A 24,061-nucleotide genomic window follows, 5' to 3' on the forward strand; every position below is an offset into this window, starting at 1 on the left:
AAATTGGGCTGCTTTTCTTTTTATTACTGATTTGTAGCAATTCTTTATGCAATCTGGTACAAGCCTGTAGCCAGATTTCTGTAGAACAAATATTTTCTCTCTGTCTATGGCTTGCCTTTTCTTAATAGTATCTTTGGAAGAGCAGAAGTTTTGAATTTTGCTTTTGTCCACTTTACAAATTTCTTCTTTTATAGGTAGTGCTATATGTGTCTTCACTAAGAAATATTTGCTTACCCCTAAGATCAGAGAGACATTCTCTTGAGTTTTCCTGTAGGAACTTTATAGTTTTGTGTTAAGCCTGTGGTTAATCTTGAATTTAATTTTTATACATGGTACAGGTAGACAACAGGCAGGTTCCTTTTCTTCCATACATATAATGTGTTGTTCCACTGCTATTTGTGGACTTCCCTTTCCCCATTTAGCTGTTTTGGTGATTTTGTAGAAAATCAAATGATCATCTAAGTATGGAACTATTTCTGGAATCACTATTCTATTTTATTGCCTATTTGTCTGTCCCTATGTCAGTAACACACTGACTTGATTACTGTAGCTTTATACCAAGTTGTGTAATAAGGAAGTGTAAGTCCTTCAACTCTTAGTCATTTTCAAAATTATTTTGGCTATTTTAGATTCTTTTCCATGGAGATTTTAGGATCAGCTTTTCTTTCAGCTTCTATAAAGAAGACTATTGTAATATTTAATAAGGATTATGTTAAATATATTAAACAATTTTGGAAGAATTGACATCTTGGCAATATTAGATCTTTCAATCCATTAACATAGTATATCTCTCAATTTATATAGATCTTTAAAATTTTTTTCTCAACAATATTCTGTGGTTTTCTGTATCAAGGTTTTATATGCATTTAATTAATATATTTCCATATAGTTTACTATTTTTATGCTATTATAAATAATATTGTTTTTAAATTTTCATTTTCAAATTTTTTGCTGCTAGCATACAGAAATACAATTGATTCAACAACCCTGATAAACTCATTTGTCAGTCCAAGTAGCTTTTAACAGATTCTTTAAGATTTTCTATGTAGATGCTCATGTTTCTGGAAATAAGACAGTTTTATTTATTTTTATCCAATCTATTCTTTATTTCCTTTTATTACCTTATTGCACTACCTAGAATTTCAAATGCAATGTTGAATGGAAGTGGTAAGAGTAGACATCCAAATCTTAGAATGAGTGTTCAATATTTCACCATGAACTATTGTTAACTATAGGCACCTTTTGCCAGGTTGAGAGAGGTCTCCTATTTCTAGTTTGCTGAAAGTTTTTATAATAAATGTCTTTTGAATTTTGTCAAATGCTTTTTCTGCAAGTATTGAGATGATAATAGGATTTCCCCCCCCCTTTTTTCCTCTTAATATGGTAAAGCACCTAAATGATTTTTGAGTAGTAAGTCAATGGAGGTCATGATGTGTACCCTTTTACTATATTGCTGAGTTGGATTTGCTAATATTTTAAGGAATTGTACATCTAGGTTCATGACAGATATGGGTGTACAATTTTCTTACTTGCAAAGGCTTTGTTAGCTTTTGTCAGGGGTTATATTGACAATTTTCCCTCTTCCTCCATGTCATGAAAGAATTTGTGTAAGACTGGCATTATTTTTTCCTGAAAAGTTTGAGAGAATTCACCCTCTCTCAGCTGAACTGAGAATTAAGAATTGAAATGAAAATTAAAAACTGAAGCCATTTAAGCCTGGAATTTTCTTCACGGGAAGAGTTTAAACTACAGTGTTTAAAAACAGATATATGGATATTCAGATTACAGTTTTTTTCTTGTGTCTGTTTTGGTAATTTGTATCTTTCAAATAATTTGGTAATTTCATCTGAGTCATTAAATTTATATTGTGTATAACATTCTTTATCCTTTTGATATATATAGATCTGTAAAGATATCTCTTCTTTCCTTTACAATTTATGCTGTTTTTTTCTCTTTTTGATCCTGCTAGTAATTTTATTTTATTTTTTTCAGAGAAACAACTGTTGCTTTTGTTAATTTTTGCTATTGTTTGTCTTGTTCTATTTCATCGATTTCTGCTTTTATATTTATTATCTCCTTCCATCAACTTATTTTGGTTTAATTTTCTTAACTTTTCTTAGCTTACTTAGTAAGGTAGAAACATAGATAATTGATTTATACATTCTTCTAATATAAGCATCTAAAGCTATAAAATTTTCTCTTAGCATTGCTTCAGCTGCATCCCACAAATTTTCATATGTTGTGTTTTCATGGTCATTCAATTAAAAATATTTTAATATTTCTTCTTAACCCAAGAAAAGTCATTTTATCTTTTCCTGGTTCTTTTTTTTCATCTCTAATGTGAGAATGTTGTTATTAAAGCTCTCTAAGTCTATTTTTTTTTTTTTTTTTTTTGTGGTATGCAGGCCTCTCACTGTTGTGGCCTCTCCTGTTGCGGAGCACAGGCTCCGGACGCACAGGCTCAGCGGCCATGGCTCACGGGCCCAGCCGCTCTGCGGCATGTGGGATCTTCCCGGACCGGGGCACGAAGCCGTGCCCCTGCATCGGCAGGCAGACTCTCAACCACTGCACCACCAGGGAAGCCCTCTAAGTCTATTTTATATTTACCATTGTCTGATGATTCGTTGAGTAACTAAAATTATAATTTTTAATTGGCCATAGCATGCAGCTTGCCTTTAGAATTGAACAGATTTTAACATTTGGTTTTTTATTTTTAAGCACAAAATGTATTAAAATATTTTTTAAAGACTTTTTTTTTTTTTTTTTTTTTGCGGTATGCAGGCCTCTCACTGCTGTGGCCTCTCCCGTTGCGGAGCACAGGCTCCGGACGCGCAGGCTCAGCGGCCATGGCTCACGGGCCTAGCCGCTCCGCGGCATGTGGGATCCTCCCAGACCGGGGAACGAACCCGTGTCCCCTGCATCGGCAGGCGGACTCCCAACCACTGCGACACCAGGGAAGCCCTAAAGACATTTTTAATGTAAAAATATTTGAATTTCGAACATGTTACTTAGTAACTTTCTCTAGGACTATGCAACGCTATTTCAAAGTGAAACCATATACCTATTGACAACAGGAGACAAAAACCATAGTCATCTAACTACAGTAATGTATTTGGTCTTTATGTTTTCAGAATAAGTGAAACATTAAAAAATAAAGATTACAAATGAACAATGTTGAGAAATCAAATAATCTGAAAATACAGAAGTTAAAAAAGAGCTTCTCTAAACAGGACTGTGGCATCATAAATAATGTATCTGATCTTTGTTCCTGGTTCCTGGCACAAAGGTTCAAAAACCCATGAAATTTCCTGAGTGATAGGAGACTCTTTGTTATGCTAATTATGTGACTCATGGCATAAGACCCCTTAGATTGCTTCAGGATAGGGCTGCTCACCAGAGAGACCAATCACATGATTAGAGGGTTGGAATATTGGGGCAGCGTCATCTGGGAGGAAAGGAGGGCTGGAAGTTGAGTTCAGTCACATGGGCAATGATTTAATCAGTCATGCCTATGTAATGAATCCCCATAAACACTCCTGACACCAAAACTCAGTGGCACGTTTTAGTTGGTGAACACATTGATGTGTCAGGAAGGTGACACACCCTTACTCTATGGGGAGAGAGCATGGAAGATTCATATCTGGGACCCTTCCAGACCTTGGCCTATGCACTTCTTCATTTGGCTGTTCCTGAGTTGTATTCTTTATAATAAAACTATAATTGTAAGTAGAGCACTTTCCTGAGTTACTTGGCTCATTTTACTGTAGTACCCCAGTGGGAGTAGAAACAGAATAAGGACACCATAGAGAAAAAAAACATATACTTGTTGTAGAGAACACTGGTCATTCTCCATATTGATGAAATAAAAATTCACATTTTAAGGCAAGACAAGAAAAATTTAAACATATTTTTTGCTCTGCCCATCTGGGCCTCTTCCCTCCCCTCTAGTGTCCATTGTGCATCTGCATTATGCATTAACCAAACCTCCCCAATGGCAGAAATACCTGCTCAATCATAAAGATCAATTCTTTTCCTTCTGGCACCAGCCATGTAACTCCTTAGAAATTAACATTGCTTTTTGCAATCTTGTAAGGGGTCACAATGACCCACTGCTCACCTCGTATGTGCAGACATCTTTGGTGCACTTTATGTACAATGCCAATGCATCATTTCCCTTAAAGATAGCGATTGGTGCAAAGCAGACTGGTCAGATGACCTGGAGAGATACCGGGTCACACCTAATGGAAGTTTTTAACTTAAGTACTCACTATGACCTTAGTACTTGTATTCTGCCTATTTTACAAGATTATTGTTTCTTGCATTACTAAATGTGTGACTGTGATAAAATTAATGATGATTAGGCGACTTGAAACAATTGACCAAATATACAGTTCTATAAGATCAATGATTACAATAGTGTAACTCTAGATATGGGAAGAAGCAACAAGAGGGAACCATTTCCTGAACCATAAGAGACTAGTATGACAGGCATTCCAGAAGTTTCTGGCCACTGTTAATAGGGTTTAGTCCAGTAATAGTACACTGAGTGGCCTAACAACGAAATTCTTGCCCAACCTGGGAATGAGTATTCCTAGCGCCATGGAACAAATTGGTCATGAAATGCCTCCCAAATCTTGGTCGAAATTAAGACCTAAAGGTGAGAGATTGTAAAATAAAGAATGTTGCCCGCCATCCAGTCCTACAATAATCAAGTCATCAGGCACTGAAGTTGCTGACTTACAATACACCCTGAAAGGAATTCAGGGTGAAGATCAGGATGTGGTGCTTTGTGCTGGGGGGAAACTGACAGAACTGGCCTTCAGATAGTTAGATATTTTCAGGAGAAATTTCTTGTGAACTTGGATTCTTGCATCTTCCCATACTTAGAAAAGCACTAAAACCATTAACTAAAATGTCTGTTCCTTGTGACTAGCAGCAACCTTCTACTGAGATGCATACTTGATTGCATGCACCCCTTTTGCCGAAATCACATATATACTGGCCTCCCCCTTTACCTCTTCAGAACAGTTCTCAGAACTCTCTGAGAGACTGTCTCCCAGGTTATAATCTTTATTTTGGCTCAAATAAAATTTTCCATTTCTTTCTTAGATTGGCTATTGATTAATTTTTTGTCAACAATATCCAGGCTTGCTTTTTCACATAACAATAGATTTTTGCAGTTAGGTACATGTTCACCCAGCTAAAAGCTATATTTCTCAGCCATCCTTGCAACTATACATGTATAACTAAATTCTAACCAGCAAGATGTATGCAGAAGTGTTATAAATCCTCCCTTTCTCTTTTTATGATGAAAGCTATTTGCTGCCTCTGCAAACCCTAACCCTAAACCTAACCCTAGCATTTTACCTTTTAACAGCAGATAGCGACTCATTTATTAATTTCTTTCTCTCTTGAGATTGGCATCTGAGATCCAAGACTTGACCCTCTTTAAAACGTGTATTATACTACATAGGATTATTTAATACATTCATTTGAAAGATTAATAAATTCTGCCTGAAGTCCCAAGAATGTGTTGTGGCCAAGTTGGTAATAGCAAGTCACAAGGCCTGGATTCTTTACAGAGAAGATGTACGTCGATATGCACAGTCACTATTTCCAAAAACATTTGCATAGACACAGAACATGAAAGAGGCACCTGTAGGAAAAACTCCTCCATCAGGGCCATGGTCCATCGGTGGTGCAGCTGCCAGGATTTGGCTGGGTGACTGATGTCTGCTGCATGGAGGATCAGGGACATGGTTTTGGCTTTGTCAAGCCTGTCAAAACAAGGACATGCTCAAATTATCAGAACAAAGTAACCAATTACAGTCTCCTCTGAGTCCAAGCCCACATACCTTTAACATGAAAAAAAAAACAAAAAAACACCTACCCTTCAGGCTGCTGCAAACTGTTTCTTATATTTTTAATTTGCTGGAAGTGACCCGACATGTCTGTAGACAAAACCATTTCAATCACTAGGTTCCGAAGATCCCTGTGGAGTCATCAAAAGCAGAAAGGTTTGTTTGGTCCCTTTTTGTTCTCAAGTGAAATATTTCCTTAATATTGCGAATTACATTTTATTTTTTTCTAATGGTATGAGCACAAAAGATGCTACATTTTAAATGTAAAAGAGCTTACAAAAGTTTGGCTTTAGGATGTTGCCAGGAGAGTGATTTGTGAATGATGCTGGGCAACATCTCCTTTTAAAGAACTGGATGCTTTCCCTCCCACACCTACATCCCTCCCCCACTCATAATTTCTAAATATTATTTTTAGAAATAATAATATCAGAAAGAATCCTAACTAATTTTAAAGAAAAAACTATTCTAAAGGCAGAATTTGTAATTAAGAAAACCACCACCATTTATTCAGTATTTCTTCAATCAAGGCAGTGTTCTAGGTGCTTTTATGTGAGGGGGTACTACTATTTCCCACCAGAGGGGATTGAGTTGTTTGCTGAGTCACACAGCTAGTACATAGCAGAGATAAGATTCACCCCCAAGAGTTCCCACTAGCAAAGCTGACACTTGGATCACTCCACTGTACCGAGCTTCCATCATGAGGACTCCAGAGAAACCAAGGCTATAAGTGAGTGGGAATTCTCTGTTTAAGCCCTGGGGACCTCGATCCTACATATCATAGACAGAGCTACTGATACTGTTAAAATTTTAACCAAGACACTGCAAATACGGTGAACATATCACAAAGTCTATGAATGAATAACTCATTCTCACAGTAAGCAGGAGATGAGTAATGCCAGTAAAGGCTTGCATGTTCTACAATTCATTGCTTGCTCAGTACAGATAGGTAAAAAAGTTGCTTATACTGGAAATGATATTTTATTTCATTCTGTGGCCAGTAGAATAAGCTAAATTACAGGTGTATGCTAAACTTGAATTATGATCTTGTGTCAAAGATATTTTACCTAAAGATGGTATGATTGAATGATTTGTTTTTAAGAACAACCACATACTGGAGATTCTTGCTGAAAATTATGGGTGCTCAATTCAGTTGGATTTTTAGATAGGAGCAATAAAAAAACAATACTCTGATTACTGTTCATGATATTGTATAGCTTGCTTAGAATTCTTTTACCCAAATATTAAGGGAATGGAAGCTATCAAAGATAGTTAATACTTATTCTCAATTACATTTTTTCTTCTAAATTACGAGATACCCATGTTACAATACCAACTGTACCAAAATATTCATGTTAACTAGGAAAAATGAGACAAAAGTTTTATGAAATCTATAAAATTTAATAAATACTTTGTACTTTGCAGATGTGATGTTAAAAAAGAGACGACAGACCCAAAATGGAGTCCTTGTGCTAAGCCCACATCACCAAACAAGACTTAATACCTCCCCCAGGATTGGAAACTTAAACCAATCAATGTGGAATTACCTGGTCAGCACTAGTGAGGTAATCCACGTGACAGACCCCTGTCATCCCCCAAAGGAAGGTGAATTTGCCTGAAATAATCAGCTCCTTGATAGAATAACTTCCTTGTCTTCCTCTTTCTGCTTATAAAAGTCTGCCATTTTGTACAGTTATTTGGAGCTCCTTTTCATTTGCTAGATGGGATGCTGCCCAATTCATGAATTGGGTTGAATAAAGCCAATAAGATTTTTAAAATTTACTCAGTTGAACTTTGTTTTTTAACAGTAATCAATAAATGCTAGATATTGTCAATAATCAACTAATATCAATAGGCAAACTAGTACACAAAGGAAATGTTACTTTATTTATACATTTTTCTTGCCAAAATTTAAAAATTACTGCATTTATAGTTACTAAACTTACTTTAAAAACTAGATTTGCAAACAGAAAACCTACAAACCCTTAAAAAGCTAGCTACCCATATTTTATTTATTTATTTATTTATTTTAATTAATTAATTTATTTATTTATTTATTTTTGGCTGTGTTGGGTCTTCGTCACTGCGTGTGGGCTTTCTCTAGTTGCAGTGAGCGGGGGTTACTCTTCGTTGCAGTGTGCGGGCTTCTCATTGCCATGGCTTTTCTTGTTGTGGAGCATGGGCTCTAGACGCACGGGCTTCAGTAGTTGCAGCACGTGGGCTCAGTAGTTGTGGCACACGGGCTTAGTTGTTCCGCCGCATGTGGGATCTTCCCAGACCTGGGCTTGAACCCCTGTCTCCTGAATTGGCAGGCAGAATCTTAATCACTGAGCCACCAGGGAAGTCCCGCTATCCATATTTTAATTCTTGGTAAAATAGTATCAAGTTTATACTATTAAATAAATCTTTTACAGCTTTTTGGAAACAGTGTTAAATCATATGATAAATCAAATCATAAATCATGTGATATTATAGTATGTGTTAAAAAAAACTGGGAATTCCCTGGCAGTCCAGTGGTTAGGACTTGGTGCTCTCACTGCTGGGGCCACGGGTTCTATCCCCGGCTGGGGAACTAAGATCCTGCAAGCCTTGTGGAGCGGCTGAAAAGAAAAATTCTATAAAAACACTCAATTAGGATGTTTTGTACAGTAACTTCTTAGCTACTGTACAAAAATATAAAATATTAGAGGAGTAAATTATGAGAATAAATAATAAAGATGTTAAAGAACAAAGTGTAATAGAAAAAAATCACACTGAAATAGCAACAGAATAACTTTGAGAAGAAAAACGTTAATTCAAAGGAATAATAAAATTAATAATACAAATGTTACCTCTGGGAATGATAATCACTGATGAAGAAATAAATTAATACTCTAGATATAAACAGTCAATCTCTCGGACCTTAGGAAACACCTCTGCACTGTGTCCCTGCTTCTACCTTTGCCCTTCTGTTTTCCCCATACCCAGCAGTGGTGGCTTCACAATTAGATCCTGGCCTTCCTAGGCTGGTGACCCAACTGTGCTATTGTTTCCTGTGGCATAAAATGAGAGGCCTGAATTGCCTCCTTCCCCTAACTTCAGAGCTTTTTCTACAGTTGCAAAAGTGAGCCCATATTTTTTCCAGCCTTGAAAATCCAGGAAGTTTTAATATTTGGAGAAGTAACCATGGGAAATTAGGGCTTGTTTTAAACTCTGAATTAAACTTTTATTTATGTATTTTAAGGCAGATCTTAATTCCAGGTTACTTCTTTGGACATTTCTTTTCACCTTGATTTAAAGAAAAACACAAAAACAGAAACAAACCTAAAGAACACTTTGACATTTGAATTTGAATAGGAATTTTTTCAGGCCATTAACTGACTTTTAACAAGATCTTAGTTAAAGATAAAGGCTTCCTTTTTTTTTTTTTTTTTTAATGTAAGTAGGTCCCACAGAAAATTAGGAATATACTTACACTAAAAAATGTCTACGTTTATCTGAAATTTATATTTAACTGGATGTCCTGTATTTTTATTTGTTACATCTGGCAAGCCTATAGTCAAATGAAGGGGATGATGATGACCTGAGGATCAAGAAGAAAGGAGGGAATGTTATGCTGAGCAGTAGGGGTGCATCTTGTTATTTTTCCCTGCATGGCAATAAGCAATACCATTTCACGTAATTTTTTTTTTCTTTTTAAGAAGACAGATGCCTTGGAGAAACATGTAAGATTACCCTTTGCATCTAGGTCATTTTAGTATGTTATATTCATAACTTTTTCCCCAAATAGTGAGTTCTTTGATTTTTAGAGAAGCTAAACACATATAGAAAAGTAATATATGAAGGGATCAGTGTGATGCTAAAATTTTGAATTCATGTAGGACCACATATTGGTACAGCTGAGTAGAGCTCCATTCCTGGGAGTATGTAGTTATGTATCTTAAGGTTTTTCTTATGTGGTACATAATCTTATGGATTGGCTATGATGCATATAGATGTTGAATTGGCCTTGAAATAGTTCAGCTCCATGTAACAGAGCCTGGCTCCTGAACCGTCTTCTAGGCACTAATCATTCTCAGAATCATCCAGTCAAAGGGAACTGAGTTTGTTTTGTGAGTAAAGGATTGTTGACTTTCATCTGTTTTCTTCAGTTTACATCACTTAACTTTTTCCCTAACATTAAATTTCCTCTAGGTTTCCTCTGAAACTCACCTCCAGTCATCTTTGGATAAATTTACCAGGACATTCATTTCTTCTTCTTGCATAAGTCGATACGCTGCACTCACATGGTGATTTTCAAGGACGGAGCGATCATTATACAAAATGGCAACATCTGACCTAAGAATTAAAAACAAAATGCCAAGTAGAGGATTTCTTTAGACCTCATGAGTGTCTCTGAAAACTACTCAAGTCATAAGACACAATATCATCCGTAAAAATCCTATAATTAAACACCTAGACTTATGGAAGTACTTAGTTTCCTTTCTTTTTTACTATATGATAATTTTTAAAAATTAGCATTTATTTTTTAGAGCAGTTTTAGGTTCACAACAAAATTGAGCAGAAAGTACAGAGATTCACCATATACCCCCTGGTCCCCACACATGCATAGCCTCCCCCATTATTAACATCCCCAATCACAGTGGTATACTTGTTGAAATTGATGAATCTACATTGAACATCATTATCACCCAGAGTCCATAGTTTACATTAAGGGTTTACTCTTAGTGGTGTACATTCTATGGGTTTGGACAAATGTATAACGACATACATCTACTATTGTTGTATCATACAGAGTATTTTCCCTGCCCTAGAAATCCTTTGTGATCTGCCAATTCATCCTTCCCTTCCCATCCCCTGAACCCTTGGCAACTCCTGATCTTTTTATTGTTTTCACAGTTTTGCCATTTCCAGAATGTCATATGGTTGGACTCATACAGTATGTAGCCTTTTCAGATTGAGTTCTTGAACCTTTTAGTATGCATGTGAGCTACCTTTATATCTTTTCATGGCTTGATAGCTCAATTCTTTTGAGCACTAAATAACATTACATTATCTGGATGTATCACAGTTTATTTATCCACTCACCTACTGAACGACATCTTGGTTGCTTTTAAGTTTTGGCAATTATGAATAAAGCTGCTATTAACACCTCTGTGCAGGTTTTCATGTGGACATAAGTTTTCAGCTCTGTTGGGTAAATACCAAGGAGAGTGATTGCTGGCTCACATGGTAAGAGCATGCTTAGTTTTTTAAGAAACCACCAAACTGTCTTCCAATACGGCTGTACCATTTTGCATTCTCATCAGCAATGCACGAGAGTTCCTATTGATCTACATCCTTACTAGTGTTTGGTGTTGTCAATGTTCTGGATTTTGGCCTTTCTAAAAGATGTGTAGTGATATCTCGTTTAATTTGCATTTCCCTGATGACATATAATATGGAGCATCTTTGCATAAGCTAATTTGCCATCTGTGTATCTTCTTTGGTGAGGTATCTGTTAAGGACCATTTTTAAATCAGGTTCTTTATTTTCTTATTGTTGAGTGTTAAGGCTTCTTTATATATTTTGCACAATAGTCCTTTATCAGATGTATCTTTTGCAAATATTTTCTCCTACTCTGGTTATCTTGTAATTCTCTTGATATTGCCTTTCATAAAGCATAAATTTTTAATTTTAATGAGGTCCAGTTTATCAGTTATTTCTTTCAAGAATTGTGCCTTAGTGTCGTATTGAAAAAGTCATTGCCACGCCTAAGATCATCTAGATTTTCTCCTATGTTACCTTCTAGAAGTTTTAGAGTTTTGCATTTTACATTTAGGTCTATCATACTTTTTTTTTTTTTTTTTTTTTTGCAGTACGCGGGCCTCTCACTGTTGTGGCCTCTCCCACTGTGGAGCACAGGCTCCGGACGTGCAGGCTCAGAGGCCATGGCTCACGGGCCCAGCCGCTCCGCGGCATGTGGGATCTTCCCAGACCGGGGCACGAACCCGTGTCCCCTGCATCGGCAGGTGGACTCTCAACCACTGCGCCACCAGGGAAGCCCTATCATACATTTTGAGTTAATTTTTATGAAGAGTGTAAGGTTTGTGTCCAGATTCATTTTTTTGCATGTGGATGTCTAGTTGTTCCAGCACCATTTGTTGAAGAGACTATCTTTGCTCCATTGTATGGCATTTGCTCATTTGTTAAAGATCAGTTGAATGTATTTATGTAAGTGCATTCCTGAGCTCTGTATTCTGCCCCATTGACCTATTTGTCTGTTCTTTTGCCATTACCATACTGTCTTGTTTACTGTAGACTTATAGTAAGTCTAGAAGTTGGATTGTGTCAATTCTCCAGCTTTGTTCTCTCCTTCAATGTTGAGTTGGCTGTTCTGGGTCTTTTTGCCTCTCCATATACACATTAAATCTGCTTGCTGATATACACAAAATAACTTGCTGGTATTTTTATTGGGATTGCATTAAGTCAATAGATCAAGTTTAGAAGAACTGACTTCTTGACAACATTGAGTTTTCCTATCCATGAACATGGAATATCTCTTCATTTATATAGTTCTTTGAATTCTTTCATCAGAGTTTTGTAGTTTGCCTTATATACATCTTGTACATTTTGTTAGATTTATACCCAAGTATTTCAATTTTTGGATGCTAATGTAAATGATATTTTACATTATTGAATTTTAGTTTTAAATTTTTTAAATAAAATTTTTATTAAATTTTGACTTCAAATTCCACTTGCTCATTGCCAGTATATATGAGAGTGACTGAGTTTTAACCTTGTATCATGAAAATTTGCTATTTGCTATAATTGCTTATTAGTTCTAGAAGTATTTTTGTTAAGTTTTTGGATTTTCTACATAGACCATTATGTCATCTATGAACAAAGACAGTTTTGTCTTCCTTCCCAACCTGTATAATATGATATTGAAAAGCAGTAGAGAGGGGGGGACATCTTTGCCTTATTCCTGATCTTAGTGGGAAAGCTTCGAGTTTCTCACTGTTAAGTATGATGTTAACTGTAGGTTTTTTGTGATATGCTTTGTCAGGTTGAGGAAGTTTCCCTCTATTCCTAATTCACTGAATATTTTTATCATGAATAGCTATTGGATTACGGTAAGTGTTTTTTCTGTATCTTGATATGATTGTGTGTTTTTTTCTTTAGCCTTGATATGATTGTGTGTTTTTTCCTTTAGCCTATTGATATGACGCGTTACCTCAATTGAATTTTTAATGTCAAACCTAGGCATAAATCCCACTTGGTCATGTGCCTAGTCTCCTTGTATTATCATAATTTAAATGTATTTATGCCCTTTCCTTTCAATTTGCAATCCAGATGCCTGCAAGATCTACATATGACACAGAGAGAGAGAAAAAACTCACCTAACATCCTCATTTAATCACTGAAAGAACCAATCCTTTTGTACCTATTCTATATAGTTGATTACCACCCTTACTCCCTTGGACTAAATTTACTTTGGGTAGAAGGCAGAGGGGATGTTAAAAATCATTTGGTCTATTTATGATTCTATTTTTTTCTCTTATAATGCTGTAATTCGATTTGAGTATTATAGGTCCTCTACCATTAAACTGGGAAAACCATTTTGTAAAACAAAACTTAAAATGTATGTTTCACCACCAATTTATAATGGGCATTATATTTTAAAATGATGAATTCATTAAGGGAAGGCTTTTATTTCTCACCTGTTTGTATTTTTATATCGTTTGATCATCAAATAAAGTACTTAAGTTGCACTATTGAAATTGGTATTCTAGCATAAAGTGTGAAATATTCCAAGTGTTCTCAAATCTGTATAATTGAGCCCTTGCTTCTTCTTCCTCTATCCCCTTAAGTTGCCAGATCATTTTGCAAGTGTGGAATGGAAGCAGAGCTACTATGTTCAGTGCAGTGTCCCATGCAAATAAGTTGGCAACTTGTAGGTAGGCAGTAAAAATAGCACCAAAGGAAAGTCAAGGTGAAACCTGTAACAATTTTGCTACCACTTACACCAACACACAACACACTCCTCTCACCTTTCTTTTCTCCTGTAGACACATATTCTGTCAGCACTAAAAATGTCTCACTAAGACTATTTCAGGCTTTTCAGTGGGTAGTGATCTAGCACTGACCTTAGCACTGAAAGTTTACCAAAGAGTAGACAATGACAAATATAAGAAAGAACTAAGAAATCTGGCTTCTGTAGCAAGCAACCTATTTGAGATCTGTATCTAATAGTCTGGTGGATAAACCAAGCTTGATTATTAATCCAATATAGGGGAAATGACCTATTAGGCAGTGGAATAATTACTTCCTCTTTTGTTCCTAGCACTATCATAAAAGTAGAATAACATGTGTAGTTAGCTAATAGCATATAACCCCAAAATAGACTTTCTTTTAATCATCCCAGCCTTGGCCTAAAAATTTTATTAGCAATAATCATAGCTCGATACACAGAAAACTGAACTAGGAGAGCATACATGCAATCCTTGTTGGAGAGAAAATTAAATAGATCTTGTCCAAGTATCTCCAGAAATTTGCTGAGATCATGGGGAAAACTGTGATTTGCAAATCACATATTTTGTATCATACAATCTCAAATCTAGCCATGGCAGTTTTGCCAGGGTTATTGCATGATGTGGATCTAAGTATCACTATTTCTTTCTCTCAGCAACAAGCAAAGATGTGTTTTTTAACCAGATTTAATTGTAGCAAATTATGTGTGATTTTGTCTCATAAATCCAAAAGGACGCTGAGAATACAGAATGGTCTTAATGCTTGAGATAATCTTTGACTGCTATGGAAAGAACAAGATTCTAAGCAATACCCAGTGTCCATGGTTACATGTAGCTTGGCATTTTCTTTTCACAAAGAGGAAATTATTTCTATTTATTTACACTTTCAAGGATTGTATGAATTATAATGTCTGTATTGAACTCAAATCTAGCCTTGCACTATGTTTTAAATTATTTTTCAGTCATTTTTCATTATCTAGTACGTAGGTTTCCATATTAGAAAAGCAACTCTAAATCCAAGTAACAATGAATAATATAAAATACGATAGAATTATTGATATCAGTAACATAAAACCAATATATACTTGGACAAAATGTGAAGCCAATAATTTCAAAAAGCACATCATATTGTTGCATTTGTGATCATTACAACTTTTTTTTCATAAAATGTTCAAGTTCTTGTAGAATTAATCTATTAAATAATTGATCCTGATAGACAATATATAAGAAAATAAGTAAAATAATAGACCTTTCCCAGTGTTTATACAGAGCTTCTTAATATAAAATGGTAAAAAGTGTGTTCTTCTTCATCCTCCTACTCTCTCTGCTCTTTCTCCTCCTTCTTTTCTCCATCTCCTTTTCCTTCTCTGCAGTCTAAAGTATAAGTACATTAGGACTCTTCATCCAGTTGTAAATCAATGGTAAAAGGAGAAATCTAGAAGTGATAATTTAATATTGCTGCTGGAGGTCAGTCCATTGCCTTTACTTTTCAAAATAGAAAGAGCAAGAAATATTTATTGGAAGCAAATCACTTGCTCCCTTCTCCAATTCCTAAAACTGTGGTCCTACACTGGGCCCGGCTCAGTAATGAGCTGTCTTTAATTAAAATCCCACTTATTATGAATTTGGTGGATATAGAAGAGCCTTTGCTAAGCAAAAATGATCTGCATAGTTTACCTTTCCTTTGATGTTTAACACAAATGAAAACAGGACATCTCTATACTCTACAAAAGTGTAGGTTAATAACATCCCTGCTGTACAACCAGACTTCAAGGTCTTCCTTTTCACTTTATGCTCTGTCAATCTGGGAGACTCTAGGGATAGAAAGAATGCTTTCCCCAACATTTCATTGTTTGAATTTCAACTCTCCCTCTGTCTCTGTCAAGGGGCCATAATTTTCAAGTCCATCCATTTAAGACTGTAAAAGATTGACTGTTATATGTCTGTCTCTGCCCATGGGAGCAGAGTTATGTAAATAGACTGGATTGAGAGTAAGTGTCCCTCATCTCAGCTTCTCAACCCTGCTATTGCCATCAGCTGACTATGTGCATATAGTTAGGTAATTTCACCTATTAAGATCTTTGTTTTCTTTTCTTAGACTGTGAGGCTTAGACCAGATGATCTATAATGTGGACCTCAGTCACCGTAGGATCCCTTGAAGCTCTAAAATGTTCAGTATTTGTTTTTTTGTTTGTTTTTTGCAGTACGCGGGCCTCTCACTAATGTGGCCTCTCCTGTTGCAGAGCACAGGCTCCGGACGCGCAGGCTCAGCGGCCATGGCTCATGGGCCCAGCTGCTCCACGGCATGTGGGATCATCCCGGACCGGGGCACGAACCTGCGTCCCCTGCATCGGCAGGCAGACCCTCAACCACTGCGCCACCAGGGAAGCCCTAAAATGTTCAGTATTTTAATAAAATGTTCCATGCTCCCCACATCAAAACAACAAATTCCTATAGCTGGAAAATCAATTTTTAGAAATATTGCTCTTAAAATACAAATGAACAGACCACACAAAAACCTGCACATGAACATTTATGGCAGCTTTTTCATAAATGCCAAAATTTGGAGGAAACCAAGACATCCTTCAATAGTAGAATACGTGAACTCTGGTACATCCATGCAATGGAATATTATTCAGCAGTAAAAAGAAATGAGCTATCAAGTCATGAAAAGACATAGAGGAACCTTAAATGCATATTGTTAAGTGGAAGAAGCCAGTTTGAAAAGGCTTCATACTGCATGATTTCGAATACATGACATTTTGGAAAAGGCAAAACTAGAGATCTTAAGATCAGTGATTGCCATGGGTAAAGGGGGAAGGAGGGAGGGAGGAATGAAAAGATGAAGCTCAGGGGACTTTTTAGGGCAGTGAAACTATTGTGGATGATACTATAATGGTGGATACATGGCATTATACATTTGTAAAGCCCATAAAATGTATAACACAAACAGCAAACCAAAATGCAGGCTATAGATTTTAGCTAATAATAATGTATCAATATTGGTTTATCGATTGTAACAAATGTACCACACCTGATGTAAGATGTTAGCACTAGGTGAAAATGTGGGGTTGGGGAAGGAGTATGTGGAAACTCTGTACTTTCTGTTCAATTTTTATGTAAACCTAAATCTACTCTAAGGAATAAAGTCTATTAATTTAAAAAAACAAACAAACAAAAAATAACGGGGTTTAGTTTTCCCTCAACAAGAATAGAGAGCTCTACAGTAGTTCCAGAAAGAAACCAGTCTCTCGACTTACATCTCCATCTTAAGCATCTCTGACTAGTGAAAGACATAGAAATTCAGGATCCTATGTAAACAAGTGAATTGGATCCTGATGGGTCTTAAACCAAATTCTGTTTCCCGGGTACTGAAATCTCTTTTCAGCCAAAAAGAGCTTAGAGCCCCTTTCTATTATGGACTGAATTGTGTTCCCCCAAATTTATATGTTTATGGTCCTAACCCCAGTACCTTAGAATGTGACGTATTTGGAGATAAGGCCTTTAAAGAGATAATTAATGTTAAAAGAGGTCAAAGGGTGGGCCCTAATCCAATATGACTTATGTCTTATAAGAAGAGGAAGAGACCCTGAGGTATGTTCAAGCACAGAAAAAAGGTCATGTGAGGACACAACAAGAAGTCAGCCATCTGCAAGCCAAGGGGAGAGACCTAAGAAGAAACCAAACTTGCTAACACTTTGATCTTGCATGTCCAGTCTTCAGAACTGTGAGAAAATGCCTGTTATTTAAACCACCCAATCTGTGGTATTATGTAATATTTGTAACAGACTAATGCACCTCTACTCTGGTATTTTGATTCTAATAACTGCCATTATCACCATAATTAAAAATCCAATTTTCTAATTAGTTTAAATTTAATATTGCATGCTAACCTGGAAATAAGATTTCTTTGATCTTTAGATTTTTTTTCAGAAGCGGAACTTCATTACTTTCAAATATATAATGACACCAGACTGAGGCCGTGAACAATAATATTGTAAGATTTGTCCCAGTGAATAAATGTCTGAGTTGTGTGATAGTTTAGTGCAAGTTCTGGGCAAAGAAAAATTATCTTATACATTTTTATGTTCTGTAAATTGCTAAATATGCCACCAAAATACAAGATTCTTGATAAATAAGAATTGCTGATTGAGGTGTTTCAAGCTTAGGGCATTTTGCTAAAATCCATTCTTATTAGACATCTTCATTATTATTTTGAAATCCTCTTAAAAATAAGTAATATTCAGAAAAATAAATTTCAAGTTTTAACTTAGAAAAGTTAATCCTTTATCTAACTTACCTTGTCTGAATATGAAAATTGTTTGTAGTTCCCGTATGCTCATAATCATGAATGGCAGCAGCAAAGACCATTGCTAAAATTTCCAGTTCAGTGAGCCAGTGCTATTAAATTAAACAAAGATTCCATCATATCAAAAAGCAGAGTCAATGTTGTCTTTCTAAAAAATAAATATTTTCATTGCACACAGTATAAATCAATATATAAAACTGTTATATGAATTTTAAATAATTTTTTCCCTATTTTACCTCCATTAGTTGTGCATAATGGATTCTTCATGAGGCTGATGATTGTTTCATGGCTTGTTAAGTTAAAAATTCAGACATTATAATTTTCCTTGTTAATTGGAAAAGAAGTAATTTTCTATGATTTAAAAGGTGAACTCTAAATGGATTTTGAATTTACAGCCTTACCAATTTGGGATCTCATGAAATCATTTCAGCTTAGTGATTTTTTAACATATAACTCATACAACACTAAAATGTCTTTTAGCACAACTTTCGTAGAAGACCCTACTATTAGAAAATTTTCCACCTGTGAGTTGAAAATATTCACTTTGGTCATTAGAGAAACTGAACTTAGTTTTTATATTTAGAGATTTAGAAGAGATTCCAAGAATTTATCAAGTTTGTTCTTCATGATACATATATTCTATGACTATACAATTAAACTTAATAGCAATGAAAGAATAAATACTTTCATGTAAAATCCAGAGCACTGCTTCATATACATTGATTTTTTTGTTGTTGTTATCAATTGGATGGTTTTAATAAAATTTCTCTACTGTTATAAGTCCATTTAGGTAATTTGATAGTTTATTCATTACTCACATTTTGCATAACACTTTAACTGCATTGTTCAATATGATAATCACATATGACTATTTAAATTAAAAATAAATAAAATTAAGTAAAATTAAGTTCACTTTTTCAGTTGCAGTAGCCACATTTCAACTGCTCAATAGTGGCAAGTGGTTATCTTATAGAACAGTACAGATACAAAATATTTGCATCACCACAGAAAGTTCTATTGGAGAGCGCTGTAAGTAGGTGGTACTTGATGGTAAGAATAGAGGATCCAAAGTGATGTGGAACTTGCTCTTAGTGGTTTTATGCCATACACTTGAAAAAAAGACCTTGCACAAAGCAGCAGAAGAATATAAAGTACATGCATACTTGATGAAAACTCACAGAATAGAAGGGCAGATAGGACACCTATTTGGTGGCAGTGGATCTTGGAAGAAGGATGGACAAAGATTGGTAGCTAAATGCAAGGTTGGAAACAGAGAGATTCTAAATAGAAAGAGTAAATATGGAATGATACTATAGAGGCCTGTACGGAAATTGAATTGTTAATAGTACAATTGTGTTGGAGAGTCAAGTGAAGTGAGATTGAAGGTGGAGTATGGGAAAGAATTGATAAGCTACCTTGATTAGAGCTGATGAATTAAGATTTTGAATAAAAGGCAACAGGAAGCCACTGTAGGTCCATGGGTCTAACAGTGGAGGTGACACTGTTGAGTCTCATGATTGCTAAAGGCACAGTCTTATTCATCTTTGTTCCTTTCATATAACCCATCATGGTATTTGGCACATAGTAGGAACTTGGCATTTGTCTGTTGAATTGAATTTCACTAGTTTTGCATTTGGAGGAGTTAATTGGGAATAGTGGAAAGAGACTGTGGAATCAGAGAATCCTGATTTTAAGCCTTGTTAATCCTCAGGCAAATAAGCTATTTACCCTCTCAGGCACAGTTTCCATGAAAATAAAATTAGTGATCATTCCCCTGTGGACTTTAAAAGAAATTTAAAGTTGATGTATGTGCTGTGCCTATTACAAGTCTTAATATACAGTAAAATACAGAATAAATGGCATTTTACTGAACTTATTACTTTAAATACATTGTTTAAGGTATTGAATCTGGAAAATAATAATGAGCTAACATATCTTTAGTGATTGCAATTCAAGAATAAATGCCTCACAGTTGGATGACTGAAGCAGAAATAATTTTTAGAACTAAGGAGAGTTGATATAACTAGCTGCACTGTGTTTATAGGTGCATTTAATTGTGAGTCATTAAAAGGAAGGAAATTACCTCATAAAGGTCTATATTAGAGGCTGAACTGGGACTGAGCCTCCAATGTCCCCACTGAGACTGTGGAATTAAACACCATGAACTGAATAGCAATTGAAGTTAAACCAGATTTTGTAACCCCAGAAATCCATTGTTTTAATAAAGAAAATTGTTATTAGAAAAAAAATCACCTATTTTCTTAAGTATTTCCTATTAGTTATATTTAAGATTTACAGACTTACCTGTGATTTTTAAAAAGCAATATTCTATATCTACTACGATAATATAGAATATGAAGCGCAATTGTAAAAATAATTAAATTAGGAAATAAGAGCTGAATTTTAATTATAGATTATCTCATAAGTATTTAAAATTATTATCTTTCTAACTTTCAAAATTGATTATACATGTTTCCTGTTTTTAGTCTCAGTAATCTCTGCCTCCTATAAATAGTACTTCCTTCATCAATTCATCTTACTTATTGCCACAGTATAGTCTTAACAATTAAGTTTACATTATAAACTAGTTTGGGAAGAGAGAAACATTGAACATTCACACTTAATTGAAAAATACATCTATTTCATATTAGTGAAAGTAGAATTGGGGGCTGATTTTTATGTCCTTAGTTGACAATTCATTTTACACTCGTGTTGAATGAGAATTCTAACTCAGAAAATGGTTGCTTAAATTCATGAATTTTGTAAATTACTCATGATGACAAGTCAGAGAGAATAAGTCTGAATCATATCATTCTTCCCAACTAGAACAGTGGTCAGTACATAACCTAAGTTCTTCTGATTCTTAATAGGCAGAAATAAAGGGTTAAAATGAAGAGTCATGAGCAGTGTAGACATTGTGCTTCATCTAAACTGCATTTTGCCTAGAGAATTGCTCAGGTAGACTTGCTGTAAAAAGCTCAGTCCTCAAATTATACCAGAGAGAGACATTGACTTCCATTAATAGCATGTACAATGTTGATGGAAAGAAAGGAGAAAGAACTAACATTAACTGGACTTTTTAGGTAGATGGTTTCATTTAATTTTTATAATCACCCTATTTACCATTTACTAGGTAAATGTTTTAAATCTTATTTGGCAAATAACACAGCTGAAGCCTAAAGAATTGAATCAACCTGCCAAAAGTCACATAGCTCTCAAGTGGCAGAGCAGGAATTCAAACTAAAATCTGTCTGATTCCAAAATTTCTGTTCTTTCCACAGATCACAATATTCCTTCCTTCTATGGATGACAATAGCCTCCATTATTCCAGGGTGGTAATATGCTGAATACATTCTTCTAAGATTTCAAAAGCAGAATTTCTAGATAATTTAACTAAATATACTGATAGGTAGAGAAGCTAACAAAGCTTTAAGACTTAGGATGTAATTTTCATATCTGAATTATTTAATGTGTGTGTGTGTGTGTATGATAGAGAATGTATATGTGTATATGTATAGGCCTGGGAGAATTTTAGGTCAGAAAATCACATTGACATATTAGATGCCGGTGTGTCTAAAAGGGCATAATTAACAACCCCTTTAGCTTACGTGATAGGTAGGGTCGGACCTTTTTTTCTCTATCCCTTTGAATAGACTGAAGTACCTTGCTATAACTTACTCAATATGGAAAGTGAGTATATTATAATAATATTAACATATAATACACATAAGTTAATATATAATATATAAATTACTAATAATTTTTACTAATAGCTATTATGTTTCAGGAACTAGGTTAGGATTACACATATGATATCATTACTCCTCACTGTTGTACTACAAGGTAGTTGGTATTATTAACCACATTTTAGTGACAAGGGAACGATATGGAGAGCAAGTGAGCTAGGAAGTAGGGAAGTAGGGTTTTAAATCTGTGTTTGCTTGCCTTGAAAGCCCACACTCTTCCCACTTTTCCAAACACTGTTGTATTGGAAGCCATTTACAAGAACAGAATTTCCATGTAGTTTGCAGAACAGAGACATAGTGGCGAATTTCTGTAGATTGGAGAAAAATTAAGTAATTTGAGTGTGAGGGGCTATTTCTGGGTGTAGTCAGTGGACTACAAGTTCCAAAGGAATAGTTTTCAAGTTATCTCTTTTTCTTCTACTCTCAGTATTAGAGGGAACACAGTGCCAGGAGCCCTGAAATACAAGTGTTCCCTTGCCAAGGCCCTCAGATGATTTCATATTCAAAAAGACATTTGGAAGTGGCTTGGCAGCATTCGGTGAAGCATTTGCTCTTTAGCAAATGGATCGAGCTACCACACACCCCTATCACCGTGGCACTACACGTGGCTACAAATTAATTAAGTGACAAACGGAGAGAGAGGGAGACAGAGGGTGTCCTGGCATCCTCTCTGCACTGCCTATTCCCAGGCCTGAGCGTGTCCCAATATGACATTAACAAACTGAAGGACAATGGTTTCATCCCAATCCCTTTCAGGCAATGGTCCTGCGAACATTTTGCAGGTGACAGGCTGCACCAGTTATCTGACAGTGCTGGGCTGCTACTGGAGTGCTCCATAAATGTCATGCTGATAAAACCATCTTGAAACAGCAGGAGATGACTAAAACACTAAAGTAAGTGACCCTGTCTTCTCCATATCAAAGCCCAGGGGTTTCAGTTAAATGAATATTTCTGTAATGCTTTGTTTTTTGTTTCAAAGAACGAACACATTCATATGTATGAAAACTAATACTCTCCTACTACCATTTTTTTAATCTAAAGAAAAGCTTATTAAAATAACTTGCAAAAACCCCTCAAGCTGGCAATGTAACATAGTTTTGAAAAAATAGTCAATAAACTGAAAATTCATTTTGCCTTTCCTTTCATCATCAATCATAAAATTTCTCATTAGTTTAAATATATTTTCCCAATCCTGGACAACACTGACAGTCTTCCACCCGACTATTTTTGTAATGGCCAAACTAAGGGATAAGTGAAGAGTCCACCGACACTTTTTTTGGTAAAGGATGAATAAATTTAGAATGTTTCTAAATCAAACCTGCTAAAGTAGAGTGAAGTTATATATCTCAAAAAGTGACTATGTGATCTTTACTAACAACTTTAGCTTTCTAAGAGTCATGCCAGGCTGGGCCAGATTTCCCCGGTCTTCCAGAGAAGTTGGAATGGCTTGTTAGATCCTGGAACAAGTCTTCCTTGCAAGTCTGAGGGTAAATGCACATTGCAGATTTGCATTTCTCTATTTACCCACCAATATAGCATCCCTCATCTGTTCAATGTCACCTTCAGAACAGAGGTTCTGAAGCTGAACTAGGAGTCTCTTATTTGGTTCCCTTTACACTTGTGGTACTTAAGCAAAAATGTATTTCAAAACAAAATCCTGGTTTCCTAACAGCCTGAAATGGCATATATCTTCTGGTTGTACTTCATAATTAAAGCAGAGATTTTTTTTATACCAAAGTAGGCATTACTTTTCCACTCCATTTTGTTCTGAGGAAACTTAATTAGTACAGTTTCTGTTTCAGACTAACACTTAAATATTTCATTTTTCAGTTAACTTTTCAAAGCCACAGAATTCAGGGAAGAGGAAATGCCAAACACTTGAAATGAAAACCACCTCACAATCAGATTTAATTCCAAGGCCTTAGAAAGGAAAAGCAAATCTAACCAGGAAGATGTTAAAGCAAGTTTTTCAAGTGTTAACAGCATTTGCAGCTGTCAGGAGGCACTTTGCTCTTCACACTAATTGCCGCGTATATCAAACCAAATGAAAACACAGAGTTCAAGAAACAGCTCTGACAATGAAGACTTATTAAACCAACAGAGCTTTAAAATAATTTGTGTGTATGTGTGTGTGCACACGCACACATGCTAGAAAGA

The 24,061-nt window shown here is 35.5% G+C and overlaps 1 protein-coding gene across 7 annotated transcripts in view; it reads right to left on the bottom strand.

The window, feature by feature from the left end:
* PDE1A (phosphodiesterase 1A) overlaps positions 1-24,061 on the bottom strand; it is a 351,251-nt gene that overhangs the window by 61,376 nt on the left and 265,814 nt on the right. For all 7 annotated transcript variants that reach the window (XR_007478526.1, XM_033423689.2, XM_049712585.1 and 4 more), the window contains 4 exons: positions 18,150-18,250; positions 10,050-10,175; positions 5,891-5,992; positions 5,657-5,777 (listed from right to left, as the gene is read on the bottom strand). Coding sequence is in view for 6 of the 7 variants with exons in the window: in XM_033423689.2 (XP_033279580.1) it covers positions 5,657-5,777; positions 5,891-5,992; positions 10,050-10,175; positions 18,150-18,250 (450 nt within the window). In the remaining variant the exon portion in view is untranslated. The remainder of the gene's footprint in view (positions 1-5,656; positions 5,778-5,890; positions 5,993-10,049; positions 10,176-18,149; positions 18,251-24,061) is intronic.

Source organism: Orcinus orca, chromosome 7 (assembly GCF_937001465.1).
Source record: "Orcinus orca chromosome 7, mOrcOrc1.1, whole genome shotgun sequence".
Taxonomy (NCBI): domain Eukaryota; kingdom Metazoa; phylum Chordata; class Mammalia; order Artiodactyla; family Delphinidae; genus Orcinus; species Orcinus orca.